This window comes from Phocoena sinus, chromosome 1, assembly GCF_008692025.1.
Source record: "Phocoena sinus isolate mPhoSin1 chromosome 1, mPhoSin1.pri, whole genome shotgun sequence".
Lineage (NCBI taxonomy): Eukaryota > Metazoa > Chordata > Mammalia > Artiodactyla > Phocoenidae > Phocoena > Phocoena sinus.
Window position 1 is genome coordinate 140,523,151 of NC_045763.1, and position 19,414 is coordinate 140,542,564.

A 19,414-nucleotide genomic window follows, 5' to 3' on the forward strand; every position below is an offset into this window, starting at 1 on the left:
ACTGATCAGTAAGTACACAAAACCTTAAAAAGCTCTCCCTGTTTTATGACTTATTATTTCCTCTTCTAGTAATTTATCCTAAGGGAGAAATAAGTTAAAAAGATGTATATAAGGATATTCAAAGAAGAGCTGTTTAAAAATATCACAAACTAGAAATTTAAACAAGAAATTTAATACTAGTCTGTTTCTTAAAAAAAAAAAAAAAATGGTGTTGGTCACGATCCACTAAATCAATGGGTAAACGAATGAGCTGTGACCTCCCAATTTGAAAAGCACGCTATATCACGCTGGATCTCCAGTCAGAGATTTCTTGATGGAGGAAATGAGTCTTATTTATATTGGTAGAGAAGTTACTCCAGCAAGCCAAAAGGCATGGAAATGAAAACAAAAACAAAAACAAAAAATCCCTAGGTGCTTTGGGGAACACAAATAAGATTATTTTGGCTGAAATGGGACATTCATTTCATTGGAGTATGGGGTATGAAAGAACTTCAGAAAGAAAGTCTATTGCCAAACCATAAAGAAACCTGAAAGCTAAAGGACATTCAGTGCAACAGGCAGAGTCAGTAAAATTCTGAGAGTAGTGTAATTTGATAAAAGTTATGTTTTAGTAAGATTAATTTTTTAAGTCTCTGAAGCAAAAACCAGAGAGAAAAGAGTAAAATAGGTATTTATAATAGCTTAGGAATAAAATTATATTAGTTTCAACAAGCATAGCAGCAGTAGGAAGAGAAAAAAATTAATAGAGCTTGGTAATGGCTGAGGTGTCTGGCCTGGATAAGAGGGAAAGAGTAATAGTGTTAATAAAGAATGAAATATACACACTAACAAACGTAGTAAGGTAGATAGCTAGGGGGAAGCAGCCACAAGGCACAGGGATATTAGCTTGGTGCTTTGTGACAGCCTGGAGGGGTGGGATAGGGAGAGTGGGAGGGAGGGAGACGCAAGAGGAAAGACATTTGCGAACATATGTATATGTATAACTGATTCACTTTGTTATAAAGCAGAAACTAACGCACCATTATAAAGCAATTATACCCCAATAAAGATGTTTAAAAAAAAAAAAGAATGAAATATACCAGGAGAGCGTTCTTTCCATCTCAATGGCTTCTTTCCCTCTGCCTTAAATATACAATTTTCTTGGGGAGAAAACAACAAAACTCCCTCAACTGACTCTGCTGCCAACTGTCTTTAACTACCAACATAGAGGAAATCTCAAAATGAATGGTCCTATACTTTCACCTACTTTGAATCCCTCTTCCCCCTTTATTCTGCCACGTTATATCCTTCAAGGCTCTGTTTGCACCTAATTCTCCTAATGTTTGCTGGAACATCTCCTTTTGAAACTCTCTTTTTAAGAATTTAGGGCTTCCCTGTTGGCACAGTGGTTGAGAATCTGCCTACCAATGCAGGGGACACGGGTTTGAGCCCTGGTCCGGGAAGATCCCACATGCCACGGAGCAACTAAGCCCGTGCGCCACAACTACTGAGCCTGTGCTCTAGAACCGGCGGGCCACCACTACCGAAGCCCATGCGCCTAGAGCCTGTGCTCCGCAACAAGAGAAGCCACCACAATGAGAAGCCCGTGCACCACAACGAAGAGTAGCCCCCGCTTGCCGCAACTAGAGAAAGCCGGCTCACAGCAACGAAGACCCAACGCAGCCAAAAATAAAATAAATTCATATATATAAAAAAAAAAAAAAAAAAAAAAAAAAAAAAAAAAAAAAGAATTTATAATACCTTACACTACTTTGTGGTTCTCCTCCTCAGTCTCCGAACAATCTCTTTTTCACTGCTCTACTTCCTCCTCATTCCTCTCTGTTCTATATTCTCTTTATACCCTCTCCTCTGGAGAGTTAACACCTACTCTTACGCTTCCACCGTATCTCCTGCACAAATAATTCTGTGCCCAAATTCCAGTCTGGCATCTGTTTCTTCCTTCTGCAGCATAATCTATTGTGTTATGCAATGACACATAAAAGGCTTTAACTAATCTAAATTCTCACACCATTCAAATGCAAACTAACTGAAATGTCAATATAAATTTCTTATATAGCTTGAAGAATTTTTTTTCCAGCCTCAAGCAGGTGAGGAACAATGGCTGGATCACAAAAATTGATTTTTTTACAATAGTGAAGAAGTACACAAAGACTGCCATATTTTTCAGAATTACTTACTCTTGGATAAGGAAGGCCACTGGTAGTATTGAAAGCTGGTAAAAGTTTGTAACCCAATTGCTTTGCCATTTGGAGAAGTTCATCATTGTACCACTGCATGTACTCGCCTTTTTCTTTCAGCATGATGGCCAATGAGTGTCCACCCAAAAGACCCCTAAAATCAGAGAGGTGAAACATTAGCCACATTGTACAGATACTTAAACATCATCACCTAAAAAGATGTGGGTATCTTATCAACAATTTAGAGTACATAAGCAAAGATCACAGAAGAACTTAACTTTTTCCCTAACTCTGGCTACTCATTTTGTGGCAAACCATATTACATAGCCAGTATTAAAAAAAAAAAAAAAAAAAAAAAATCAGATGTTTTATTTGTTGTAAAGTGTTTGGCATTCTTAAATACCTTAAATTTTCTTAAAATAAAAAACATCCTGGGCTTCCCTGGTGGCGCAGTGGTTGAGAGTCCGCCTGCCGATGCAGGGGATGCGGGTTCGTGCCCTGGTCCAGGGGGATCCCACATGCCGCGGAGCGGCTGGGCCTAAGAGCCATGGCCGCTGAGCCTGCGCGTCTGGAGTCTGTGCTCCGCAACGGGAGAGGCCACAGCAGTGAGAGGCCCGTGTACCGCAAAAAAAAAAAAAAAAATCCTAGAAATCATTTAGCTTAACAAATTTAACAGATTTGATTTTAAGAAATTTTAAATTTAATTATAGTATCATGAAATCTCTGACTCTTAGCATAACATTAAAAAAAAACAACTCCCCACTCTGTATTAAATGTAATAGACTAATACACTCTGTGAAAACCTACAAAGCTATTTCTTAAATTTAACTGAATAGATTCACTTTGTCTGAAAAAGGAAATGAGTTACAATAACACAAAAGTAACCATTAAATATAAAACTACATGTTGAAACGTGAATTAATAAATCCTGTAATTCCTGTGTTCCAAGAATATTTCAAACTGTTTAGTTCAAAGGTAATCCTATAAATTCAGTTTCATTTGGCTCGAAGAGGTGCTGCTTAAGCTTAGTAAACTAGATAATCTGGCGAAAAACCTGCGACGTAGCTAATACTCAAATATTCGACCTATAGTCAGTCATTTTTTAACAACAAACAAAGATTGCCTTTGATTTGAGTCTACAACTATTCCCAAAGCCTGTTGCTCTCTGTGCCTCATATAATGCAGGGTCATCCCACAGCCTCTGTGTTTTATAATACCCCAACTTTTATCTTTTAAACATAAGAAATTTCTTGCTTTATTACCATCAAGAAATAAAGAGTGTACCCTTGGCTTTTCTGTTATTAAAATTAGAGCTTTAGTGTCTCACATACTTACCCAAGAACTCTGATGTTTGTTTCAAAGACTGATACAACTACATCATTATCTAAATTAACATCTCTTAAAACTTTTCTCACCGCATCTTCAAATTCTTTAGTTTTATTTAATACCTAGGAGAAGAAAATTATTGAAAACAAAGTCCTTTTTGACCAAGACATAGAGAAATACCCTCAAAATGAGCTGCTAATAGCAAGTTAATACCTTAAGACTCTAAAAAGTAACACATACAAAAAACTTTTCTCTTAAACCTATTATAAAAATGTGATACTATCGAAAACTGAAAAAAATTAAATGCTTATATTGCAAGGAATCTTTATTTAGACACACTTCTTTTTTCAGACACACTGAAATATCACTAGGACTTTAAAACAATCATCATCTGAACTGTTAGCTGGTGTGTATGACCCATGACTTAGAGCTACAAGAGGTGAGCTCTACTGGGATTTGGCTTCCAAGTCAAAACAAAACAAAACAAAAACCACCCTATTCACCAAACATCATTTAAAAAGTTGCTTAGTCTCAGAAGAAAGCACATCCTTCAACTGATCCTAAATCATACACCACTTGCCGTCTTCACCCCATTGATGCCGCAGCCCCTAACTAAGGAGGCAGTGCAATGTTGGGGTCAAGACCAAGCCCTGATTTGAATTGTGGTTCTTACTTCTATCTCTGAGCCTATTCCTTCATCTACAAAAAGAGGGAACACCTACTCTCATAGGTTTGTTTTCCTAAATGAGGTAATGTATGTAAAGTACTTTTAGTAGAGCACCTGACTTAGTTAAGTGCTTGATATCATTACTATTATTACCATTATTACCATGAGGGTCTACAATCCTAAGTTAAGAACTCATTATCTTTAATTTGTTCAATATCTTTCTTTCTGTAGATTTCATGGCCATGTTGAATTTAGTGGTAAATTTAAAGTTTTAGTGCTTGACTTCATTACAATCAATAGAAACTAGATGGCTAGAATTATGAACAAGAGTTTAAATTGAAAGATCAAACTATGACAAGAGAAGTTCTACTTAACATATTATGGTATGACCAAAATAAAAACAATAAGGTTGCATCCTGTCCCAAGTGATATGTCCTCTAAGATTTTCAAATAAACAAACCACAAATCAAAAAATGATCACAAAAAAAAAAAAAAGAAAAAAAAAAAAATGATCACAGGGGCTTCCCTGGTGGCACAGTGGTTGAGAATCTGCCTGCTAATGCAGGGGACACGGGTTCGAGCCCTGGTCTGGGAGGATCCCACATGTCGCGGAGCAACTAGGCCCGTGAGCCACAACTACTGAGCCTGCGCGTCTGGAGACTGTGCTCCGCAACAAGAGAGGCCGCGATAGTGAGTGGCCCCCGCTTGCCACAACTAGAGAAAGCTCTTGCACAGAAACGAAGACCCAACACAGCAAAAATTAATTAATTAATTAATAAACTCCTACCCCCAACATCTAAAAAAAAGATCACAAAGTAAATTAGAAATATTAATCGTTGTATTGATAAAATGTACAAGATAACTTTCCTTCTAAACGTAGGAAACAACTTCTAAACTACTTTAATTTCTTCTACTACTTCTGTTTAAATAGATATCTATTGATAGATATCTTAGATATCTAATCTAGGTCCTTCTGAAGTGAAAACAGGGGCCCAGAGAAGCTAAATAATTTGGCCAAGGTCACATATCAATATTAGGTGATCACTTCTTGGTACTCCCGGCTGCGAGGAGTTAGAACTCAAGTTACACCAAACATTACTGAACGTGTGGTCCACGGACCAGCAGCAACAGCACCACCAAGTGGCAAGTTACTAGAAACACATGTCCTTGGGCCCCATCTTCAGTCTACTGGATCACAATCTGCATTTTATTTTAGCAAGATCCCCAGATGACTTGTAGTACACTGAAGTTTAAAAAGCACTGCATTATTACACAGTGGTTCTCAAAGTTTAGCATACGTTAGAATCATCTGGAAGCTTGTTAAAAAAACAGACTGCTGGGCCGTACTCCCAGACTTTCTGATTCAATAATGTCTGGGATGAGGCCCTACAATTTGCATTTCTAACTAGCTGCCAAGTGATGCTGATGCTGGTGGTGCTGGAATCATATTTTGAGAACCAATGTCGAAGTGGTATAACTTCAAAGCAGAACAGAACCTTTATAATAATGGCTGCTCAATTAGAGACCAATAGGTTTCTAAATATAGGAAAGTTAGGCAGCCTAGAACCACATTTTCTCCTTCATTTCTGATAAAAATTTTAAAAATACAGAGAATATCTGAGGTCCATGTTCATAAAAATCAATAAGAGCTTACAGAGAGATGATGGAGAACCTACTGTATATAAGGATAAAGCCAAGATGACAGAATGAGAAACAAACTTAAGTCCACCTATGGTCTTTCCTAATACACAGCTACTGCTCCTCACTCACCCTACCATATCAAGATTGAGCTGATGTGCATCATCCAGCTATACTTATAAATAAATAACACCACTTAGTTTCTCCCAGGGTGGTAATTTGTGCCTCCTGGGATACTTGTTTATCTTTTTCTCTTCTATTACAGCAGAACACTATACCAAAAATAAGACCACTAAACCAAAAATAAGGTACACAATATTCTCTCTCGTTCTCATAGCCATTATAACATGGTTCACATTCCTTTAATCTCTGAAAAATGAAGTCACAACTTTCAAAACCCTGATACAGCTAAAAAGGTCTAAACAACCACGGTCTTCTCAACAAAAAAGGTCTTCTCAACCATGGCTGAATTTTATAAGCAAGAAGAAGCTTTAGAGGAATAAATAATAATGCCCAGTCCCACTCCAGGAAAATTAAATCAGAGTAACTTGGGAGAGAAGTATATTTTTTAAAACTTCATAGGTAATATTTCCAAGGTGCTGATATAGTTGACAGTCTCTGGTTAAAAAAGAAAAAGAAAAAAGAATCACCCAGTGAAAGAAGAATGTAGAATCAATACTGGGAAGAAAAGCCAGGTTCTGAAAAATTTCTGCCACCACAAAGGTTGTCTTTTTTAAAAAGTATTAATCAATACTTCAGACATTAACTCAAAGTTGAGAACTATGCCTTAAGGAAAATCCTGAAACAAGCCTAATTTTTATACCATAAATGATCTGAGAGTGAAGAACTAGAAAGACACTACCTTTAGAAATCATGACATCTGGAATTCGATCATTCCCCTCTGCCATCACAAACTGTCCCCAACTAGAATTAATTTAAATGATTTTGTACCTCATGAGGTTTAAAAGGAGTGCCAAGTAGTGATCACTTGGTGCTAAAAATCACTTCTGATAAAAAATTTAATTTTTAATGAACATAACACATAAAAATTCTAATTTAACAATTTTAGTATGATTGTGGCACGTCTTTCTGGAACAAGAATATCAAGGGCATTTTCTAGAATTACTTTCTTCCAATATCATCAACCTCCTTGTCCAAAGGGAAACAACTTTCCTGATTAAGGGGCCATCACACAAACTGACAATACCTATAAATTATTTGAGTATCTCCATGATTCTACATAATTTCACTTGACATTCACATGACGTTATCAATTCAAGAGTGTGAAAGATTTATTTAGAAGCAAAGATCAAATCATCTGAAATTCTGAAGGCTTCTATTTCAGACTTACTGTGTAACGATTATATTCGTAATACTTGAGTGCACATATTAAGAAATATATAAAATAATTCAAGAAGAATCAAACCTACCACAAGAGTGTCCAAAGAATCAATCAGTGTCAGGGAAAATCTAAGAAACAAGTATAGTAAGATATACATTAGAATTCTGAATATCTTATCCATGAATGTATAAGCAGACATATCTACATCCTACTGACTGGAAGCTTCCATTAACTAGTACTTCCATGCATCTACAGTACCGTGTAACTTGTAAAACACTGAAAGAACCTGAAAAGCCTTAACATCACATTTATGTTCAGCATTAACTACATATCTTTCAAAATGAACAGAAATATTCATTAGCTCTTTTAAAAGCAAATAAAAATACTAAAGCATCAACATCTTATAACACATCAATGACTTTATATACATTCTAAAAGTTACATCCATCTTAACTACTCAACTTTTCACTGATCTAAGAGGTAAACTGATTAATATTTTACAAAAGATAACAGAAAGGAATAAAGGAACTTAATGTAATACTTAAAGCAGTCTTTGAAATTTAACCAATCCCCAGATACACAACTGTACACTGTCTCTGAGATGTCTTAAGACTTGGGAACTCTTAGATGCCATGCCATCCCTTTGTTAATACTCACTTTCCCAAGGCATCATCAACATCACCCCGACTTGGCTCTTGGCCTCTAACTCGACCTCTGCAGGTCAAAGGCATGAGTTCATCAGCTGGGTATGCATGTTCCTGCAAGGAAAATCTCAGTGAGTCACTAAGGAAAACAAGAGAAAGCACCCATCATTTAGAGAACACAACTTTTCACAGGTTTTTTTTTTTTAAGTAAAATAAAAGTTAATCAAAAATTCTACTATCCTTACAGTGTATGGAACCTTAAAAGAAAAAAAAAACTTTTTAGCTATAAATACAATACATGCTTGGAAAAAAAATACAGGAAAATATTTCTTTGAAAATCTGACAATCCATTTCCCCTCCACCCAATCTCACTCCCCAGAGATAATTACTGTTACAATTGCATTTATCCTTCCAGATTTATCCACACACACTGAAATACATGCACATATATCATTTAAAAATTTCATTTACAAATAGGTACTCATGCCATATGCATACACTGTCCTAAAATTTGTTTACTTAAATCACTATGGGGTTTTCCATGCTGGAATTTTACAGATGTATTTTATTCTTTTTAATAACTGCAAAGTGATAATTTAATATTAGTTAGTATTATTGAGTACTTATGTTCTAAGCACTGTTCTATATACTTTATCTATCACACAACCCTCTGAAACAGATTCAATTATTTCCATTTTATAGATGAGAAAACTGAGGCCCGGAAAAGTTAAGTAAGCCTATGCTATGCAACTAGTAAATGATGGATCCAGAATTCGAACCTGGCAACCTGACTCCAGAGCCTATACACTTACTTCATAGTACTTGCTCCTCATATTCTATTCCAAAGAATGAATATGCTAAAATTTATTTATTTATTCCTCTATTGATGAATGTGCAGGTTGAACTCAATTTTTCACTGTATAAAAAATGCTTCAATAAACAGCTATATGCCCATGTCTTTTGTACATATGCTTGTATTTCTACGGATTAAATCCCTAAAGCCAGACCCAATGGGTCGAAGGTATGGATATTTAATTTTTGATAGCTACTATCAAACTGAAGACACCGATTTACACTCCTACAATACTCTAACATAGGAGATGATCAATAGTTTACATTTTGCCAATAGCGTGGATAAAAAATGGTATCTCAAGTTTCATTATTAATGAGGATAAATATCTTTTTGTATTAGCCATTGCTATTTCTTTTTTTGAAATGTCTGTTTATACCCTTTGTTCATTTTCTATTGGTTGTCTTATTAGCCAAGAGACTCCTTATACACTGTTATACACAGTAAGCATTTTTCTCCTGTCTTTCATTTGGCTTTTAACTTTGTTTATGGTACTTTTTATTTTAAGCTTTATATATGTAGTTATATCTATTAGTCTCTTTCTTCATAGTTTCTAAATTTCAGGTATGGTTAAGAAGGCTATCTTGAGTCTCTGAAAACAGTACTCTTATAATTTTATTTTTATTATGTCTAGATATTTACTCCACCTGGAATCTAATCTTGTTTATGATGTGAAATAGGGATGTAACTGTATTTGTTCCCCCAAATAGCCAATTTCTTACAAACCACCTTTTAAAATATTCATCCTTTCCCTAATTGCTTGAAATACAGCTTTATTAGTTCAAAAGTGTCTACACAAACATACAGTTGTATAGCCTCTACTTTGTTCCACAAACCTACTTCCTGCTTCAAAACCATTATCTTAATCATTCTATCTTTGCAACATGCCTTGCTACTTGGTTAAGCAGTTCACTCCCCTCAATTATTTTCTTCTAAATTTTCTTAATGACTTTTTCAAGTTTACTCTTCTGGATAACTTTAAAATTTCCTTAAAATTCCATTGAGAGTTTAATTGGAAGAGCTTAATTGGGGAGAATTGATATCTTTACCAATGAAATCTTCCAATCTAGGAATACTACATCAATGTATTAATTCAGATCTTCTTTTATGAATTCAGTTTCCTCATATAGGTCTCACATATTTCTTAATATTTCTTAATAGGTGCTTTTTTATTGAAATAGGTTGATGTACAAAATTATGTCAGTTTCAGGTGTACAACAGAGTGATTCAACTAATAGGCACTTTATAGTCTGGCATACTACTGAATAGATATTTTTAATGAATGATCATGACACAGTATTTCTAGTCCAGGTGATAATGAAGCACATGCAAGAATCCTTCCTCCTGTCTACTACACACAGTGAAATGTTGTATAAATTTTTAAAATTCTTTTTAATACATAGCTGAGCTTGAGAATGAGGAAAGAAATGTTCAAGTACTAAAGCTGAATAGCTGAGTATAGAAGGTGAAGCTGCACTGACCACAACATGGGCATTAGGAATAAAAAGACAGGCCTTAGTGGGAAATATGTTAATGCCCAAAGGGTATGAGATTTGATGCTGTTGGCCCTGCATGCATGGCCATAAGCCAGTGAAGTAGGTTCTTTAAGTTGGGTAGTTGCTTCAATGAAACTGGACTAGAATATCTCCACCTACTGGTTGAGGGTCTTAACAGAAAAGGAGGGAAATAAGAAAACCCTGCTGAAGTTTGTATTTTCTTCACCAGGGGAGTGCCCCTAAAAGATTCTTCTAAAATTAATAAAATGTGACTATGAGAAACATTTAGAAGCTAGAATCACTGTGTTTACATATTTCAACTTTAGACAATATTTACTGACTACTTGACAAGAATAATAGGATTAATATACTCTTACCTTTCCCCAATTCAACTCAGGATTTTTATCAATTATATTATTATAGGCAGTTTTCACTTTGCATGTTTTCACTATACACTTAAAAATTGATATCCACAATTTACTTAAATAAACTCTCAAAAACATAGTTCAAATCTCAGGTACCACTGTATTATTAAGTAATTGCACAGAATGCAAACTTTGATGCTTGTTCTTCAACCCACAGATCACTATGTAAATAATCAGTGATCAATCACACAACTCCTTTCAAAGTGGAATTAGTGACTGATCACTGTGTATCTATTGTTTAGTTCACAGACAGCAAGCATGAAGTTATGTGCCTCCTTGTCACCTAGTGATAATCCTACATGACAGTTTGACAATTTATAAAAATAATCAAAAGAGGAAATTAACCAACGAGGATGAAAGTTCACAAAGAAATGAAAAGTGATAACACTGTAAGTGAAATTCAAATTGAACATAAAAGGGGTTACAGAAGAAACAGCTGACCATGGAATGTTGATACTGCTGCCATTCAAACAGTATCTAGATATGGAGCCAGAGGAATTTAGTGAAGGCCAAATTATCCACATAGATGAAAAAACTGGTTGTGACATAAAAGGATAAGGACATTGCAGAGGAAATATTGCCTGCAGAAAACTCCCCATTAAAGGAATTCCCAGAGATATTTCATGACACAGAGGGCAAAGGCTAAAATTTTTGAAGCTGATCCAAATATTGAAATTTTTATACCTTCTATACAAGGTATAGCAGAGATGTATGGCCCATATCTTGAGTTATACAATGAGAAGAAGGCAAGCAAGGCAAGCACTGTTCTAACTTAGTGAAGTTTTTGCAAAGAAATAACAATTTCAAAGTCTCTAATATTTTGAATTATGGTATACTAAATAATAGTTTCAGCTATTTAAAAAATTTCTCTGTACATTTATATTCATCAGAAAGAAAATTTTTAATGTTTGACAAAGATTTTAAAAGGTTTATAACATTTGTATTCTGGTCTGGAACTATAATTCCCACAGTTGCTAGTGTTAGAATTCTACTTAAATGGAGTCAACACACACCATTTTTCTTTGGCTTCTCCATTCTTGAGTTTTTATTTTGATTCATCTCTTGGTTGACTGAACTTTGTTCTCATGTAAGTTATTTTTGTTTAGTTATTTTTAAATAGTGTCATCGGTACTGTTATTTTTCTGGTACTTCTGGGTTAGGCTGGCTCTTGCCTTATACTTGAAGAACAATCTGAATGGTTATAAAATGCCTGCAACATATGTTCTTTCCTTCAGAAATCTGAAAATACTATTCCACACCCTTCTTGTTCATTAAGTATCACCTTGGCAAAGTTTCTAAGACTAGTCTGATCTTTTGTACCTTGAAGATGACTTGCTCCTCCTATACCTGTATGTCCACATGATTCTTAATTCTTAAAATTCAGCAAAAATATTCCTGATTCCCAATGTCCAACTCTATCCTACTGCCTCTCACTAAACTCGATTATCTAGATTCCAAACTCACAGCACATTAGCAGCAGAAAAACAGAACAGAGGTCAGGAACACTAAACACATGGTGAACACAAAGGGAAAGATCAAAAATAATTTTTTTAAATTAAAGGGCTTCCCTGGTGGTGCAGTGGTTAAGAATCCGCCTGCCGATGCGGGGGACACGGGTTCGAGCCCTGGTCCGGGAAGATCCCACATGCCACGGAGCACCTAGGCCCATGTGCCACAACTGCTGAGCCTGCGCTCTAGAGCCCACGTGCCCAGAGCCCGTGCTCTGCAACAAGAGAAGCCACCACAATGAGAAGCCCGCACATCACAACGAGGAATAGCCCCCACTCGCCGCGACTAGAGAAAACCTGTGCGCAGCAACAAAGACCCAATGCAGCCAAAAATAAATTAATTAAAAATTTTTTTAAATTAAAGTAGACTAAATACAAAAAGCACCGCAGACTGCAATCCTTCAGGTATTTTAAAAAGTTTTGTGCTCTACAATGATTTATTTCCTGAGGAAAGGATTCCAGGCAACAAATGTTTTGATATAATTAGAATCCACATGCAGCTACTAAATTCTGAATTCAATATTTCATAATATTAATACTATATATTTTTAGTATAAATTCCTAATTACTTTTACATGTGTCTTTTAGATGTCAAGTTCCTAACTACTTTTTCAGTTAATTCCAATAGAACCGTGAGTTATCAGAATGCACAATGTTTTTATTGCTTTATAGTTTTGTTTTTGTTTTTACATCTTTATTGGAGTATAATTGCTTTACAATGGTGTGTTAGTTTCTGCTTTATAACAAAGTGAATCAGTTATACATATACATATGTTCCCATATCTCCTCCCTCTTGCGTCTCCCTCCCACCCTCCCTATCCCACCTGCTTTATAGTTTTATATCTAACACATATAAACAACACTTAGAAGTAACTCAAGATAAGTAATATTTTTTAAAACTTGCTGATATATTTTGCAAGGTACTTTGTAAGAGATCATTCAAATGTTAATCTGATTGTAAAGAGCTCTTGACTTTTTAAACCGCTGCTTGTAAAGCTTAATACTACTATTTTTAGGGTTTTGCAAAACACTCACAAACATACACAAACACCTTTGTCTGAAATAAACTCAAACCCGAAGCTCATCCAGGTAAGAAAAATATTAATAGCAACTGCAAACCGGAATAATCAAATAAGGGAGTTTTGAACCAGGTGTAAAAATACTTTATGTTCCCCGTTTCAACATTAACGATAGCAACAAAACCACAGCCTTTTCTTTGGGTTAACCACAAAGCTAACTACAGTTGGTTTGCATAAATTCAGAGAAATGCATACATGGCACATAAACAGCTGTATTACACTTCAAACATCCTGGCTATTTGAGGTTACAGTAATGCCTTCTCTTCACAATGTATTGCCAAGACAAAGGATAAGAAATTCATACTGCTATGACTCAGAGCCAGAAAAAAAAACCTTTCAAAATTATCACTCAAAATAAAACTCAGGTGATAAAAGAGTCCTATATCAATTAAGTAGAACAGGTGCCTAGCTAAAAGTAAGAGCAAAAACATAAAATAAAACAAAACATAGTAGACTCTCCACATCAGATTCTAAATTTACTGCCACTTTGATATAACTCTGCTTCAAAACACTCAAATCAAAGTGGCATCCAAAACTGACTTTTTAGTAAAACCAATTCCAAAAACTAGGCAAAGGGAAGAGACTTTATTCTACTAATAAGACAAAAGTATTATTTATAATAGTGAGTTACTGAAGATATCAAATCTATTTAATTTCCCATAAAGTTACATACATTTCAAATGGTTTATTCCAGATCCTTATTGTTAAACACCTCCCTCCTTGAGGCAGGTAAGGTATTCCTTCCTAAAATAAAAACTAAATGATACTTAATAAAAGATAGATGTATCATATATTGATAGCATATGCTAATTACTGACTGAACTTGCATAATTTCTCAGTTCTCTTTCCACTCCAAGTCAAATTTTCCTTTTTCCTTTTGTTCACTATTTATACTCACTTATTAAACCATTTTTCAGGTGTTAAGGATTCCATTTATCTAAACTATTAAATTATTAATACTTCTACATTGAACATATGATCCTTGGAGGTAACATATTTTCTGGAATGTTTCTCAGCGCTGAGGAGAAATAAGTAACAAAACTGCAGTTGTCTCATAAAATTTTAAATTAATCACAACAGAGTGTTAGCATGCTTTAAAAGTTTCTAATCAAAATACGATGAGAACAAAAGTTTCCAAATTCTTCAATATATGTTAATCAATTTGGTTTTGATCAATGATAAAGTTAGTTGAACTTATGAAATAATATTATATGAAATAAATGATAATAAATAATGTTATAATGAAATAAAGTCCTGCTACCAACAGATTGTTTTAGGAAGATTGTTATCAATAATGCAGGAAAAGCATTTGACATAATTCAGTAAATACCCTGTGATGATGAAAATTCTCAGCAAACTAGAAATAGAAAGGAACTTAATATAGAGCATCTATGAAAAACCTACAGCCAATATCATACTTAACAGTGAAAGGCTAACTGCTTTCTCCATAAGATTAGGAATGAGACAAGGATCTCACCACTTCTTTTCAACATAATACTGTAAGTCCTAGCCACTGCTATAATAAGAAATAAAAGGCACATAGTTTGGAGGAAGGAAGAACGAAAAGTCTTTGTTTGCAGATGACATGATTGACCATGTGGGAAATCCTAAGGAATCTACCAAAAAAGCTACTAGAAATAAGTGAATTTAGCAAGGATCTAAGGTTATCAGAAAAAAGTTGTATTTCTGTATAACATGGACAATTGGAAATTAAAATTTGAAAAACTACCATTTACAATTGCATAAAAAATGTGAAATAATTATGAATAAATTTAACAAAAGATGTGCAAGACCTGTACACTGGAAAGTACAAACCATTGCTAACATTAAGAACTAAATAAATGGACAGAGACATCATGTTCATGGATTGAAAGACTTGATACTGTTAAGAAGTCAATCTCTCCAAATTGAGCTATAGATTTCAACATAATCCCAATCAATAGCTCAATAGGCTTTTTTTTGTAGAAACTGACAACACGATTCTAAAATTTACATGGAAATGCAAAGAACCTAAAATATTCAAAACAATTTTGAAAAAGAACAAAGCTGAAAGACTTACATTGCCTGATTTCAGGACTTAATATCACGTAACTCAAGACAGGGTGATACTGACGTACAAACAGATATTTACCAGTGGAAAAAAATACAGTCTACAAACAGATCCATGCAGATACAGCTAATTGATTTTACAAAGGTGCCAAGGTAATTCAGTGGGGCAAGGAAATACTTTTTTCAACAAATAGTGCTGGAATAATTGGATATCCACATAGAAAAAATATATATATAAAGAAACCTTTACCTCACATCATATATACAAACATTAACTCAAAATGGGTAATAGATCTCATTGAAAAAGCTAAAATTATAAAACAGCTAGAAGAAAACAAGAAAATCTTTGTGACCCTGGGCTAGGCAAATATTCTTTTAGGTAGGCTATAAAAGAGATGAATCATAAAAGAAAAAGGATAAATTGGACTTGGTCACAATTTAAAACATTTGCACTTCAAAAGACATTAAGAAATTAAAAGGCAAAGTACAGACGGGGAGAAAATACCTGCAAAACACATATGTGATAAAGGACTGATATCCAGAAAATATATATCTCTTATGACTCAGTTATAACAGGACAAATGACCTGATTTTAAAATGGCAAGAGATCTGAACAGATGTTTCACCAAAAAAAGATTTACTAAGCACATGGAAAGATTTTCAACATCATTAGTCATCAGAAAAATATCAAATTAAAATCACAACAAAATACCACTACACACCCACTAGAATGGCTAAAATTAAAAAGACTGAAAATACATAGTGTTGGAGAAGGTGTGGAGCAACTAAAATTCTTATAATTGCTTGTGTGGAATGCAAAATGTTACAGTCACTTTAGAAAAGTTTGGCAGTTTCTTATAAAAAGTTAAACTTAACCTTCCCATATGACCTAGCAATCCCATTCCTAAGTATGAAAATGTATGTCCACATAAAAATTTGCATTCACAGATTCACAGCAGTCTTTTAGTAATAGCCAAAGACCAGAAACAAGCTAAATATTTATCAACTGGTGAATGAATAAATAAACTGTGTTCTATCAAATCAACGAATACTACTGAGCAATAAATAGGAACTACAATATCTCCAACAACATGGACAAATCTCAAAAACAGCACGCTACAGGAAAGAATGTGAACCAAAACACTACATACGTATTTTAAGGTGCCACTGATATGAAATCCTAGAAAAGGGAAAACTAGTGACAAAGAGCCAATCACAATGGTTGCTAGAGGTCAGAGGTGGAGAAAAGGAACTGACTGCATAGGAGCATGAGGAAGCTTTTTGGGGTGATGGAAATGTTCTAGATCATAAATGTGGTGGTGGTTAAACAACTATATACAACTGTCTGACTCAGAACCATGCATTTGAAATTGGAAATCTTTTTCTCTATAAATTCTACCTAAATAAATAGAAAGACCTGGTTCTATTAAAATCCTACATGGAATATCAGAGTGTGATTTAAAAAAACAAAAACTATGAGAGGATACTAGAGAATTTCTTAAGTCATTTTGGCAGATTTTTAGGATGTTCTATAAGTAGAGGCCAAGGAACAATGGTTAATAAAAGGTAGTCCTACAATCGTCTATGCAAAAAAATGTACATACATTTATATCTTCCCTCCTCCCAACTATTAATATCACTTCGAAACTACTTTATTTACAGAAGTACTCTTTTTGATGAAGAAACTATCAAAAAGAAACATTAGGTACACAGTTTCAAAAAGGAAATATGAAAAAGTTCTAGAGATGGATGGTGATATTTACACAACAATGTGAATGTAATTAATGCCATAGGACTGTACACTTAAAAAGGGTTAAAATGGTAAATTTTATGTATATTTTACCACAATAAAAAATGTTTTTAAAAAATTAGAAAAAAAATAATTCTAAGAAAACTTACATAAATCTAGAAATCCACAAGAAAGTTACATTTTAAAACAGTTCCTTTTATTTAAATGATAAAGATTGATCTCTTTCTCTGAACTGTGCACTCACAAAATCAAGCTTAAAAGTGGTTATTGGTATGATGCTACTAGTTAAAGGAAACTGTGCTTACCAACGATTTTAGAGTTATTTATAATGTTTAGGGCTCTACCAAAGTAGTTTCTGCTTATAACAGTGAATAACTGAGTTATCTACAGTAGACAGGAAAAACATTACAAGACAAAGATCAGATCAGAGAGCTCAGATCCAAAATGGTTATTTGGTAGCCTAAATACACGTATTTTGTCATCTAAATTAATCTGCAAACAGACCTCAGCACAAATACTAAAAACATGCTAATAGAAGCCCTAAAGTAGCTGTGGTCTAAAGGTAAATAAGGTCACTCAAGAACTGCCAAAACAAACATCTAATTTCATGCTATTTGGGGAAAAGAGAAAGCCATCTGTGCAATTCATTGTGGATAAACTGCAGTCTAATTGGGGCTAGAGATCTGTCAAGTACAGTTGTTACGACTGTCAGTACTTATGCTATTAATTGATAAAATCAGAAAATTCCTGGATGTAACACCAAGAGATGGTAGAGATGCAGTAATCTACCTAAGGCTGGCAGGGCATTGTTATTGAAAAACAGCATTAATAGAACCTGGGGAGTCATTAAAAAAAAAATAAAAGCTCAAAGGCTGCACGCCTAGAACAAGGAAAGAATGAGTGTGTTTGAAGAAAGTTCTATGCACAATCTGGGGAATGAGTTCTGAGTTAAAGCCTCGACAAATTTTAGGAGGGCAATTTCAATCTCAGGTAGAGAATGAATTACTAGTAGCAGTGATGGTAGCAGCAGCAGTTGGTAGCAGTAAACTCTTACACAGTGCTTCCTATTTGCTGGACACAAGTTCTAAGCACTTTAATTGTATTAACTTGTTTAATCCTTACAACATTGTGAGGCAGGTGAACCATTTTAGAGAGATGAAGAAATAGGTTCAGGGAGATCTGGTAACTTTCCCATTGTAACCCAGCTGGTAGGTGGCAGAGCCACCTCAGGGTGTCCTGCTTCATTTCCAGAGTTCTTGCTCTTAATCATATTATTTTGCTTGTCTTTGGAAAATAACAGTGTTTTCCCGGGAACCAAGAAAGTTAAAAGGAATTGCTGTAATTGTATACTAGACTGGAGAGAAATATTTTTAAAAACTAGTAAGAAATGAAAGGTTTTCAACATTTATTAAATGCCTACCATGTGCCAGGCATTTTACATTTTAGCATAGGAGGCAACTGAGTACACCAAAGTAAACAGAGTTATAGATCCCCAAATTTACCATTAACTTGTATTTTTAATAAAATTTACGAAATGATTTCTTTGATTTTAAAAGGCAAAGATATATCACAATAATCAAATGCAAAAAAAAAATCTGATTACACCTTCACAAGAATTCAATTCAGTTCTTTCAAAACCAAAAAACCAAAACATAAAACATTTATGTACCAGGCATGATGCTAGCTAGGCACAGGCACAGAAGATGAATTTATTAAAAATTAAAGAAAATGGTCTCTTGCTCTCAAAAATCCTAGAATCTACAATAATCCTTTGTACTTATCCCCATTTTACATAGGAAGACACTGCTCAGGGGGATTAAATGATCTGTTTAGGGTCCAAGCTAAATAGCTGAGATAGGATTTGAACTCAAACCCATCTCACTATAAAACCTATACAGCAAGCTAACAGTGTTTCTGAGTATAGGAACTAGAAAAAATTTTCAGCTGACTTCATATAACAAGTACAGGGCACCTGGTCTCTGTTTAATATTTTAGAACTGTTTCATGTTAGTTGAGAACTTGAAAAGGGGAAGTGTGAATTCTAGACTAAATCTTGGGTTACAAACCTCACATAAATTGAACATAGCACAAGTACATTGCAAGAGTCACTCATGTTGTAAAACAGTTGAATATTTAAAAATACATATTGCAGTACACTGCAGGTGGGTGTGACTCCACTGGAAAAATGGAGAGGGGTGTTAATTCCAGGAGTTTCCAGTCTTTGGAATTGAAATCCCTCTCTTTTAGATCTTGTAGGCAGGTGGGTATAATAGAAAGTTACCCAGTTAGGGTCCAATAAATAGGAATTGGACCAGGAAGTCCTCTGAGGGCTGCCCTTGGTACCTGCTCTGTCAGAAACCCATTTCTATAGTAGGAAAAAATGTACTGATATAACTTTCAGCTGTTTACCTATTAAGGAACAAGATGTTAAAGATACCATGCTTTACAAAGAGAGGATCCTAT

The 19,414-nt window shown here is 34.6% G+C and overlaps 1 protein-coding gene across 6 annotated transcripts in view; it reads right to left on the reverse strand.

The window, feature by feature from the left end:
- The window catches only part of EDEM3 (ER degradation enhancing alpha-mannosidase like protein 3), a 90,440-nt gene that overhangs the window by 64,771 nt on the left and 6,255 nt on the right, over nt 1–19,414 (reverse strand). For all 6 annotated transcript variants that reach the window (XM_032640189.1, XM_032640171.1, XM_032640163.1 and 3 more), the window contains 4 exons: nt 7,808–7,908; nt 7,239–7,278; nt 3,513–3,625; nt 2,178–2,331 (listed from right to left, as the gene is read on the reverse strand). In XM_032640189.1, coding sequence (XP_032496080.1) covers nt 2,178–2,331; nt 3,513–3,625; nt 7,239–7,278; nt 7,808–7,908 — 408 coding nt within the window. The remainder of the gene's footprint in view (nt 1–2,177; nt 2,332–3,512; nt 3,626–7,238; nt 7,279–7,807; nt 7,909–19,414) is intronic.